The 12,870-nt window shown below is 36.4% G+C and overlaps 1 protein-coding gene across 1 annotated transcript; it reads left to right on the forward strand.

Moving 5' to 3' along the window:
- Positions 1 to 1,230: 1,230 nt before the first annotated feature.
- Positions 1,231 to 10,089, forward strand: LOC129002863 (peroxisomal membrane protein PMP34). Its single transcript, XM_054430963.1, has 8 exons — positions 1,231 to 1,655; positions 3,275 to 3,335; positions 3,915 to 3,981; positions 4,617 to 4,765; positions 5,956 to 6,072; positions 7,136 to 7,371; positions 8,479 to 8,546; positions 9,539 to 10,089. Exons 1-8 carry the CDS (start codon positions 1,590 to 1,592, stop codon positions 9,678 to 9,680), a joined length of 906 nt encoding a protein of 301 aa, XP_054286938.1. The 5' UTR covers positions 1,231 to 1,589; the 3' UTR covers positions 9,681 to 10,089.
- Positions 10,090 to 12,870: the final 2,781 nt, after the last annotated feature.

Below are 12,870 nucleotides of genomic sequence, written 5' to 3' on the forward strand. Positions count from 1 at the left end.
TTATGAATATGATGAAAATGATGATTATGATTGCACAGCAGCGTAGACGACGTGCGGTGCAACTGCAACTTTTTCCGTGTTCACCAATTGGCAGGCTCTGCTTTACTATGCAGTAATGTAGTCCAGTGTTCAATATTTAGGTTGCTGATCATCAGATGGGACTTCAGGTGCGCTTTCAGGTTTGGTTTATGTGCGTATACGTACGCGCTAGTGCAGTATACTTGTGACAAGCAAGGAAGAGTAGGCAGTAGGCTATAAGCAGCGAGCACTGTGCAAAAGTTCTTATCGCACAGAACAGAGGGTCTTCCGCTAGCGTGAGCATTGAAGTACGTGATCGCTGATGAGAAGAGGAGTGTGATGATCGCGAGTGGGTTTGGAAACGACGTTGTAGGCACGGCCGCCTTTAACTACAGGCCGCGGCCTGGTAGAATTGGCAACATCGCAAGTGGTGTTGTTCAGTGACAGAAGTCCCATAAGATAACATGGCAGACAGGTGACATCAGCTCATTAATTCGCACTTTATTGATTTAAATTTAAATTTATGAACATAAATTTATTAATATATTGAAAATAAAACATACAGAATTTAAAACCGAAACAGTATGAATTAAAATCTATATCTGTACATTTTTAAGCCGAGTCAATATTGTCATAGTCCAGTAACCAATCTTTCGTAAATACACAAACCATTAGCTGCTTCCAAACAAAACAGCTGTTACAGCACCACTTGCGACGTTGCCAGTTCGAAGGTCGCGGCCTGGAGTTAAAGGGGGCCGTGGTGTAGGACACCAGCAACTTGTGCTAGACACCACTTAAGTCTGCCATTGAATGAGTCCTCTGTATGCTATCGCTTACTTGCTACTGGGGTGGAGCCCGAAAGGATTTTTGCAATAAGGATAGGTATATATGTTAATTTGGAATGTAAGCTATCATCATGCCAAATTTCACCCCAATCCGTCCAGTAGTTAATGCGTGATTGAAATTCAAACAAACAAACACACAAACTTTCACTTTTATAATTTTAGTATGATAAATAAACTAAAGCTACCATTGATTAAACAGGGAGATATAGTTCATCTCTAACCCCAAACTTTAATCTAAGCATGAAACCAGCTTCATGGTTGCCAGATTTCAAGCCATCCAACTGGTAACTAAAATGAAAAAAATAATTTTACTAAATAAAATAACAGCTGTCTGTCAGTCAAGCAAGTGTCAACTACCCCCCCTCAATCTGTATCCACCTAACCTCTTTGAACGAAAAAGTTAATTTAATAAGACAAACTTATTTACATAATTACCATTGTGTCTCGTCATTGTTAGCATTGTGTTAGTGTGGTGAAGTGATAGACTGGTATGGAAAAAAGTTTATACTTTCAACTTATGTGAGCTTGGATATTAGCCTAGAAGTTTTGTTAGAAAAGCTGTCATTAGTCTGTCAGTAATGATTTTGTCCCTATCACCCACCAATTATTTAACTAGTTGTGTAAATTACCCGAGAAGAAATTCTTCAGAAGAAGAGTAAGGCAGTCTTTTTAAGAAGTATAATTCAGATAAGTTTGCCTGAGCTAACTTACTAGTTTTCAACCAAAATGGGAGCTCACTCAAAGGAGCTCTTTTCTTACAACACTTTAGTCCATGCATTAGCAGGATCTTTGGTAAGTTAGATCTTGTATTATATTTCTCTGATTACCTTTTAACTAGCCTTCGTAGGTAGACTAATCCTAGAATACGTGGTAGACACTACGTTATGGTACATTATGAACATCAGTTAATTGGATGACCTTGTGGTTAAATCCGACGCTTGCAAGACAGAGGGGCTTACTTAAGTATAAGATGATATGCTACAGAGGAGTAAGGTACAGAGGAAACACGCTTGTGGAACAACCGAACCGTGCGCTTTCAGCTCTGGTTGCGGGGGCAGAGATGTACTTCTTGTGTCTTGCAAGGAAGAGCACGAACCCATTGCATTGAGCTGAAATAGGCCTAACTATCGCTCAGGGCTCAGGGTCTTCCTCCACCGTGAGTGTTGTACTTACTACTATGTTGCTGCAGGTCTTTATCCTAGCATTAGTGCTCTCTTAAGTGTACCATGGTGTGTATTCTCCTTCGTTTTGCAAGCAACGAATTGCTCACAATCAAATTAAAATTTGCTGGTTTGAATTTTGCCAAAAATGGAAAATTATTACAATGATTTGGACCTATTTTATTGTAAACATTAGGTTGGTAATTAGTGCTTTCCCACAATGAGATCAAAATTAAATAAGTACGTCATAGTTTCAGACCCAGTTATGAATTTAGGATCTTATCGTAGGCTAAATTCAGTTAATAGTGTGATGATATATAATGATTTTCACATTTACAATTCACCATTAGAACATTCACATGTTTTTGCTAAGACTTTTTATGATTAGGTACTTAACATAAACCTCTCACTCTCAGAACTTGGCTAGGGCCTAATTAAGTAGGTACTAGGGATGGACGAGATTGGATTTCTAGTTCGAGACGAGACGAGACGAGATTTTTTATTTCTCATAAAATTTCAAGACGAGATCGAGACGGGATTTCCCTTCTCATACACAACGGGAAATGCACGTTCAAAATTTTTAACTGATTTTGTAACATTGTTAGATGACTGTTTAAATACAAAAATAATGATTATAGGCAAGAATATTTACAATCTTTTATTAAAAAACATCAGTATAACATTTTTTTATTAATCACGCGTAACTTATTAAAAATGCCTACGATTAGGAAACATAGTGATATCAGTTAGGATAGAGTTCAACTTATCCTAAAATAAAATAAATCATAAAATAAAAGCAATATTAATTTTTATAAAATAGTTAATTGTTTTCACTTTTTATAGTAATAAAACATTCCTCACATTGCTTACACTTAACAAAACTTCTCAAATGTTATTAAAGTAATATTTACATTTAAAGAATTAATTAAATAAGAACACCTTCGCAAAGGAAACGCAACTACAACACGCTCCTGTATTGCGGGTATTGCATTGACTTTCTGCACTCATTTTTAATTTTTTAATTTTTTTTTATTCTCGTTTCGATAAAAATCTCGGCCCCAAAAAAAACTTTGTCTCGTGTAACGAGATTTGAAATTTCCCGAAATTTCGAGACTTGACCATCCCTATACCTAACTTAAATAGCCTTTACACTAAAAGTAAAATTAACTCATCTAAAACCGATTTCTCATGAGTTTCCTCTGATCCTACCTGTTTTAAAAACGTAACTTAGGCTATGTGTTATTGTTGCAGGGAAGTATGGTGGGAATGTCAACTTTCTTTCCACTTGACACGGTTCGGTCCCGACTCCAGTGTAAGTTCAGAAACCACGGTTAGGCCTATAGAGTGGTGAAAAAGTTTAAGGTTGAAGAAAATAACATAGCCCAACAAAATTCATGGTGTATCAAAACTGAGGATATTAATTTAAGTTAATGTGTGTGTGTTTGAAATTATGACATAAACTTAAGTGGTGTAAGTAAATCTGTGGTTCAGTTTATCAACGATTTACTACTGTACCTTTTTGGATCGAAAAGTCCTGTGTTATCCTAATCTAAATTATTTTGTTTGGATACTATTACTTTCAAAACTCTCTAAGCTTATACGTTTCAATCACTTTTCATCTAAGTAGAGAAGCTATCTAAAAAACAACCATTTTTGTTAGTTAAGTTTAGTTTCAAGAGGCAATGGCTGATACAACTTAATGCTCTAGACTATCAATTGAAAATTTTGAGGTTAATTTGAGTATCCTCTTAAATGTATGTAGTAGTGTGTTCTAAACCCTTAAAAATATGAAAATCTGTAGTAAATCCTGGTAGCCAGCCTGGTTTTTGGATTTACCTCATTAAAGTAGAACATTTTGATGTAATAATTGATAAAACATACATTATTACAGTGGAAGAAAACCGAGAAGCTAAGAATACATTTGCAGTCCTTCAGGATCTTGTCAAAGAAGAGGGATTGTGAGTTTTAGTCCATGGAATTTGCTTGTAGAGTGTAGAACTGTGTGTCATGCTATTTAATATTGATTTCTGTTCACAAATTTGCAATCTGCTTTCCAATGCACAGTATTACCTAAGACAGCATAGGTTACATAATTTATAACACAAATACAACTTTATCAACAATCACTATGTCTCAACAACTCGAAACAACAAATAGTATATTATATACATAAACTTGGCGTGGTGGAGTTTAGGGCTTAAAAAAATGTCCTGTCCAAAAATATTGCAAAGATAGAAACATTAACTTTTCAAATGTCAAAGAAAACCAATATGGTGAACAAAATTGCGCTTCTCCTTAACTGAAGAAGAGACAACAAATTTTATGAGTAGTTCTATAAGTTTTCAATTGTCTACTTTTATTGCCAATTCTAATCAACTAGTCTGAAGCTTAAAACCTTTTGTATATTGATCAATGGAATACCATAGATTTAGCACCTGTGTGTGGTTGTAGTTTTAAGCTTATTGTTCACATTTACACTTGCAGCAGTTTTATTTTAGTTAGTCAAATACAGACTCCATCTTAATCAGTCTTCAGCATGATAGTTGTAGCGACAGTGCATTTTACATTTCTGCATAGTTTTTCTTTCTCACAGTATCACGTTGTACCGAGGGATTGTTCCTGTTCTCCAAAGTCTGTGTGTGTCTAACTTTGTCTACTTCTACACGTTCCACGGACTCAAGGCGATGTACTCACACTACACACAATCAGCTGGACGGGACCTCATGTTCGCCTCAGTCGCAGGTTAACAAATTCATATTAATTCAGTGTTTACCTAAATAACTAACTATTTGCTTGTCATATGTTAACTTGAGTGATAAAACCTAGTGTTGATGGAAATTTAGAACATTTCATCTCCAAGTACTAAGTCCGTTAGTGATTTTTCGCTACGCTACTGTGAAATGGCCTGTTTTCATTACATGTTTATCACCTGCAAAAAATCATCATTACATTGTGTAATGGAAAAAGAATGTTTAACCCTTTGGGTGTCAGAAATTTATTTTGGTACTTTCCGAAAAGTGCCAAGGCTTTCCTTGGGGGCGAAGCGTAGTGCACAAGAATAAAAATCGGTAAAAGTATAAATTTTCATCCCAAAAATGCCATGGACCGATATATTGTGCCTCGATCGTATGAGAAATTGATTGAAATCATCGTTGTTTTATAATAATAACCGAGTCAACCGATATGCCCATTAAAACTCACATGATCGAAAGTCGCGCCGGCCCGATATATCGTTACAATGTATTTTTCGGTAAGACTACCGACGACGATATATCGTTGTGAAGTATTTTTCAGACGTGTTGTGCAAAACGATATATCGTTATGTGGCACTCAAAGGGTTAATATGCGTAAGTAATGTTTACTATCTTTTTTGGATTTTGCCGACGTAAACAAACAAAGATTTGATATTGTTTTGTCAACTGTTTCAATTTTCAACAACCAAAACTGTACAACCAAAGTAAATAGTAACTTTAAATTGAAGGCATAGCCTAAAAAATGCTATGAGTTTTGTAATGTTCCTAACTGTAATAAAGAAGTACCCAAAGTTTGTTTTAATTGATAAAATAATTAGTCTTTGTACTGTAGCAAAAGGTAACGTTCAAAACATGAGTGAAAGTGGGTCTATACATATTCTCAACCATTTAAAGAGCTCGATAAATCTCGCACTTCAAACATGCTCTCAATGTTATGACTCACTTTCTACTCTTATTTACTATTTCACTAGTTCAAGTTAAAATTAGCAAAGTTTGAAGTCTTTTTGCTTGTATGGTCAACTATCGCACAAGCTAATTCCATGAACACAAATGGTTTATTTTGGTTACTTTTATAGGTTGTTTCCCAAAATGTCCTTTAGCTCGTTTCACTACAATTACCAAGGTAAACTAATTTTTTAGTCCGTTACGATTGATGTTATGATGGTTGTATGGTTGCAGGTGTGATCAATGTGCTTACGACAACACCGATGTGGGTGGTCAACACTAGACTGAAAATGAGTGGGATCGGCCACGGACGCAGCCCTTCTCGGCTCCCTAGGTATAACGGGATACTAGGTCAGTAAGCAGTAAGACCTCTGAGACTTACTAGTACAACAATAATTTTAGGTAAATAATGTTTGGATTGTTGTCTAATTCTGGATTTATCTGTATGGACTGTAACAGGAAGTTTTAGGACACACTACACTGAAGCTTAACTAAGTAGGCCTAATTCAGTCGTTGAAATAATTGCCTAGTAATCAGTAGATGCCGATGAAATCCTGAAAGAAGTTAGTTGCTTGATTTTTTGAAATTTTATAACCCACCTATTGATGTAAATTGGATGGCAATGTATTTATGATAATATTTTCTGGAAAATAAACAGTGCTGAGTTATGTTCTTAATTATTGGGATTTTAATAACTGTTCCTGGATAAAGAAACAGCTGGTCTTAGCAACAATTCTACCCAAGGCATCTCAATCTACTTTAACTAATTTTCATCCAAGTTATAATACACATGGTATCTGTGTCTTTATGAAATACTAACGCAAATGTAGATTGTGTAAGTTACAATGTATCTGTTTCTCCGTGTTTCTGTTTCTCCAATCACTACTACCTCTATAAAACAAGATTCCCACACTCCCGATATAATAATTTCTAATATAATAATTTCACAGTCCAGTTCAGACTCCATTGATTACACATCAATCAACAAAAATAAAAAAAACTAAGGACACTAAAAAGTCGATACTGATTGTAGCGTGTGTCTTGTGCCTGTATTCCGGCTATACAGACACTGACTTGACGCGGTACTACAATCTACTTATTACTTAGACTTTGACTACACACTACTTTGACTACTTATTACTTTGACTTAGTGGAGCCGCCTGTTGGCTGCAAAATGTAGCGCGAAAATGGTCCGAGTTCCATTTCCGCGCAACGCTGCAGACTGTCGCTAGGGGAGCCACCATCGTTTGATCGCTGCCTTCCCATTTCTTCAACTGACCAGCTACAATTTGCAGTGCGGCAATCTACGGCAAGTGGAGCCGCGGCCTAACAGTGTTAAAGTAATAGGAGATGACCACACAATGTTACTGAAACCTCAGATGATGCTCTCCAGTGTTGAATTTAACTGTTACAGATGGTCTGAGACGCATCAGTCGTGAGGAGGGAGTGGGGGCGTTGTGGAACGGCACATTACCCTCACTGCTGCTGGTGATCAACCCGGCACTACAGATGGCTGTGTATGAGAGTATCAAGAGACGTCTGGCTGGATCAGAACTCAACACACTGGGGTACTTCATGATCGGAGCTGTGGCCAAGGCCATCGCTACCACTCTCACGTATCCGCTACAGCTGGTGCAGACTCGGCTCAGGGTAGGAAAATGTTTTGGTTGTATTGTGTCTTGCTGCGCAGAGAAGTAAGGAATAGAGGATACACGCTTATGGGACAACAGTGCGCTTTCAACTCTGGTATGTTGTGCGGGAAATATACTTGTGAAGATGAAGGAAAACTCCGAATGGTTAGCACTGTGCGGGAATTCCTATTGAACAGGGCACAGGGTCTTTCTCCACCGTGAGCGTTGTAGTACATGAGGGCGAGGGGGGCAGTGTTGGATTTTGCCCAAGACACCACTGTGTACTATGGAGTGTCCTCTATTCCTTACTTTTGTGTGTTTACTATCAGTTAATTGTTTTTAAGAGGTTAGACTTTTTAACCCTCCATTTGCCCCTAAGGAGCAGGACCTTGTCTGTAAGAATCAAGCCAAGTAAGGGGTGAGCTATTACTGTATAAGAATGAACTGAACTAATACATTTTTAATTTAGGTAGTAGCGCCAGGATGCAAACCTGTGACATTTTTGCGATGAATATTTTAATATTTACCATCTGACTAAACCACCAACTCACCTTGTGCCCAGGTTGATATATTTTTAAAAATCTTTCCCTCTTGTATTATTTTGACACTTTCTTTACAATTTTCTTCTTGGATTAGTATGTTTAGGAATCCAAAATGTTATAATTTTGATTCCTGACTCTTATCTATAATATTAACAGTACTATTTCCTTTCTTGATCTTTAAAATGTTTTTCAGTGGTCTATATTGTATCAATGTACAGTGGGTCATATCACACTGTATAATGTACAGTGGATGAATCTTCTCAATAGGGCTAGACTCCTATATTAAGAATACCCTGTTACCAACCTACCCCTGGTAACAGGCCAATTGGTTTATTACCCAGTTAGCCAGCTGGCTGGTGTTACCCTGGTCCTATAGCCTGTTGTAATAGAACTGATTATATTTGATGTGTGCAAGGCTCAAAAGATGTTGAATTTGTTCAATTTAATTAAATTTAATATTAACCGTGTTGCAACCTTTCCGCTATTGTCCTAACAGAAATCACCCTTAAAGTACATTTCAAAGTACAATCCAAAGCTGTAAAGTATTTAAGACACAGTAAAGCAGTATAATGTTCTGTTCCCAGCACGGCCACAACTACCGAGACCTCTCTCCAGATGCGGGCATGGTGGAACTCACTGTATATATTTTGAAGTAAGTTCTTAAAATGCTAATATTTTTAAATAAGAAATTTTTAGAAAAGAAATAGAATTTAGCTAGCTCACCTGAGATAGTTATGAGTCCATGGGTGAATAGAAACACAATAGAAGAACACAAAACATAACAATGATATTTAGTCCTGATGTAGGACTTCTTCAGGAAAAGGTTATAATCACTTCATCAGAAGGTCGTTGATTCAGATACAGTACAGTTAACACACAAAAAGATGCAAACGAAAATTGAATCATCTTAAAATGACTTCATGACAAGTCAAAACGAGTTGTGGCACAAACTAGTGGGTTATGGAGAAGCAAGTATTTAAACCAATTTTGATACACAACAAAATCCGGTCACTTCCGCAGCTTTACAGGCCTTGGTGGCCTATGGCTTCTGTTACAATTCACCTCCAATTGCCTCGATCTTGCGCCATCTCTTTCCAATTCCTCACTCTCAACATCCTCAGGTAACCCACTTCATCTAGCCGTCTTCTTCTCGGCCTACCCCTTCTCCTAATCCCTTCCATGTTCTGGCACAATAGTTCTTTGGGCTGTCTTTCTTGAGGCATTCTCTCCACATGGCCTAACCAACGGATCCTTCTAGCTTTGATGAAGTGCACAATATCCTCCCCTTGCAAAATGTCATTTATTTCTACATTCTTCAATATCCTCCATCCATCCCCTTCCTTCACCGCTCCATGTATTCTTCTTATTATTTTCCTTTCGAACACTCAGTGCATTTGTGTTCACTGCAGATAGGGACCAGGTTTCTGCACGGTACGGGGTTACAATAAAAATGTATCAAGTTTGATTTTAAAGAACCAATTTGGTTTATTTTTCTTCAACCAATAGCTAAGTTTTTACATTAAATAGTTTTCATGAAAACATATCCTTTGTGTTATAAATCAGTTGTACTTTATCAAATCAATCTATTTAGTTTATAAATTGTTAAATGACATACAATTGATGACAATGGTGTTGTTTTCCCAGGAAGTTTGGCATAGCCGGACTGTACAAAGGGATGGAGGCCAAAGTGCTACAGACTGTACTGACAGCTGCTTTGATGTTTGCTGTTTATGAGAAGATCGCCCATTTTGTGTTCAAGATCATGATGGTTCAACCAAGGGTGTGAGCAAGTTTTGTTTGGTACAATTTTTTGAGAAAATTTCATAATTTATTTAATATATGAATTATTTAAAGTTTTTTTTTCAACAAGAACCTGTACAAACCAGCGTGATATGTACAAGCCGTGAGTCTGCCAAAGTTAATACTTGTATAGACCGGGAGTTAAACGAAGGCTTAGAGAACATTCAAAACATTTTTGTTTCATTATACAGAGCAAAATTTTAAAAAATCTAATTTTAGTATTTCAGTGTTTCCATTATTGGGTTTTTAATATGGTGGCTGTGGCTAAAGAACCATTAGATCTTCAACAAGTTGAATATTTCATTTAGGCTACTTATCTCTGATCATTTACTCATTTACTTTGCCTAAACTATAATCCTTGGTGTACTTAAATATTTTTAGTTGAAATCGGTTTTTTTTTTAGTTGAAATTGTTTTTTTTTTTTTTTACACTTGGCTTAACGAAGAAGGGAAGGAATACTATATACATTCTTCCAAATAGTGCCAAGACTGCCAAGTCCATTACATTTCTTTTATAACAATTTATGAAATTATATAATAATTTGGTATTAATCGTATGATATCACTTATCACACTACACTCATCTCCATTCTTACTTGGCTCAAAATACCTACCTTTGTATGGTCGCCAATCAGATAACAGTATTTAAGTATTAAAAAAAAAAAAATATATCTGAAAAATGACGTGTTTGGAGTAAAACCTAGTAGTATACTGCTAATAATGTTATACTAAATTCCGAGAAATTTGGATTTTTGAAATCTGGATTTTAAAGACCCTACTACAAAATAGATAAAACTATGTTTACCATCTAATAATTTCTATTCACTTATATCAACCAAAGAAATGATATGACCAAGTATTACCAACATACATGTTTTGTTGAGAAGTTAATGAATAGTATATTTCGTACCTAGGGCCGAAAATGAGAACTTAAAACGATCAAGAGCTGCAAAACCATTTCGGTCCGTGGTACGAACGCTATTTTTCACCACACTATACCCTATTACCACTATTCACCACAATAATAATGCACACTGATAGTCAACACAACTACAACTTTAAGGTTATGTGAAGAAATAATTTGAGGAATCAGCAAAAATAATAATAAATAGTTGCTAGGCAGCGGTGACAATAAAACAATTCTAATGCAATGCTATGGATACTGATTGTGTATTTAATATGCTTTTATGTTTTAAGAAAGTAAGCGGGCAGCTGATTTTGCGGCCCTAGGGATGTAAAAACCTGCTCGGTCCCCAAATCACGACGACAGCTGGCATGGCCAGTAAAACGTAACTCTCAGCCACCAATTAACGTATGTAAAACAGCTAAAAACGTCATAGTGTGGTGAAAAATCATTTTTGTAAACTAATAATTTCTGAACTGAAAGTGTTTGGAATACTATAATTTGAATAATTTATTTATTTTATTTCGCTTTCTTCTACTTATTGTCTTTAAAATTTTACTGTTTTAAATTATGTTACTGTATTAGGTTTTGTCTTATGAGAATCATGAAAATAGCAATATGTCTATTGATAGTTAGCTTTTAAATCCGTGTTGTTTTGAATGTATTAGTTATTACTTTATTTTCTACTCAACATGTTGTGATTGCTGTGACTGTTCTTTTCTAAAAATAAACCTTATACAAGTGTTGTAAATCATTAAACACTTGACATTTTTATCTTAAGTTTATAATTTATTTTATTGCCTTCCTTCAAGCCCCAATGGCTGACTATTTTCCATCAAGAGCTTTTTAAAGAAAACATCACTTACAAACCTATGCAAGCATAACCACAGAAAACATACTACTATAACCCAGAATGCTGACCGCGTGGAGCTTTGCCTGTCAATTTGTAGGCAGCGCCACCAGCATTGCTATGCTAGTACATTGTATGCTGGTGGCGCTGCCTACGAATTGACAGGCAAAGCTCCACGCGGTCAGCATTCTGGGTTATAGTAGTATGTTTTCTGTGGCATAACTCACTAATAACGGCTGAAAGCTGTACCCTAGGAGTCAAGCTCAAAACTACGATTGGACATAAGGTTTTCCAGTATTGTTGGGGTAAACCGTGTGATACCATTGTTAAGTCTGAGAAATTTCCGAGTAGTCTAAGACACTCTCAATCCAGCTAGGACTAAATCCAAGGGTCTGAATCCCATCTCAGTACAACCTATACAACTTATGAGAAGTTCACGTTGTGGCGGAGTTTGGTGAGAGGCACACCTAATAAATGGTGGGCGGTCGTTTGTTTTAGTTCTACCAAAATCTGGCATTTTGCTATATATGCTTATCCTCCATTGAACTGTGTGTGTTGAACTCTTGTTTATAAGAAATTTGGATTTGTTTGTCAAAAGTGCATGGGGAACAGGATATGAAATAGACATAGTAAAATTAATAAATAATCCGTAGAGCGCAAAATAGTTGAAAAAAATCAAACTACGAGTGAAAGTGGACATATTCACACATATACATATTTATATAGGCAGGGCCGTCAGAAGGGGGGGGGGGGCAACCGGGGCAAGCTGCCCCGGTTTTTTAATATTATTTTTTTTTTTATATTAAAAATATGCGAATGCGACTATTACTGGGGGGGGGGGGAGGGGGCGCCACAACCACGTTTGCTCTGGGCGCCGCCAACCCTAGGAACGGCCCTGCATATAGGTACATATAGATATTCTCGACCATTCAAAGCGCTCGATAATATCGCACTTCAAACATGGTCTCAAATATGGAATGACTCACTTTCTACTCTTGTTATAAAATATTCTATCATTACTTAACCTTTCTAACACTGTGACACTAAATTGGGTGAAACTCATAATGTCATCGAGTTTGATACTAAGTGTAATTTTAGATCAGTATTTTTTTGCAACTTAAGCAAAAGACACACACAATGACTCAAGCTTTATCACTGAACTTTCGCCTGCTCCAAGCATGTGCCATCTTAATGTTATTTAATGGTGGTCACGCTGCTTTTTAGCGAATTTCCCATATAGGGAATAAGCTATTAATGTTTTTTTATTGTTTGTGTGTGTGTGTCTGTCTGTGAACGAATATTCACTCGTGTTGAAGAGTTAACATTGCTTAATGACTAGGCCACTATGAGCTTTGGCAACCTTGATAGTTTAAACTATTGTTAAAAAATCTCTTGACATTACACAAGGTGATTTTACCTTTTA

The sequence above is a fragment of the Macrosteles quadrilineatus genome, unplaced genomic scaffold (genome assembly GCF_028750875.1).
Source record: "Macrosteles quadrilineatus isolate MER2022 unplaced genomic scaffold, UCM_ALF_1.0 Scaffold_9__3_contigs__length_116548681, whole genome shotgun sequence".
Taxonomy (NCBI): Eukaryota; Metazoa; Arthropoda; class Insecta; order Hemiptera; family Cicadellidae; genus Macrosteles; species Macrosteles quadrilineatus.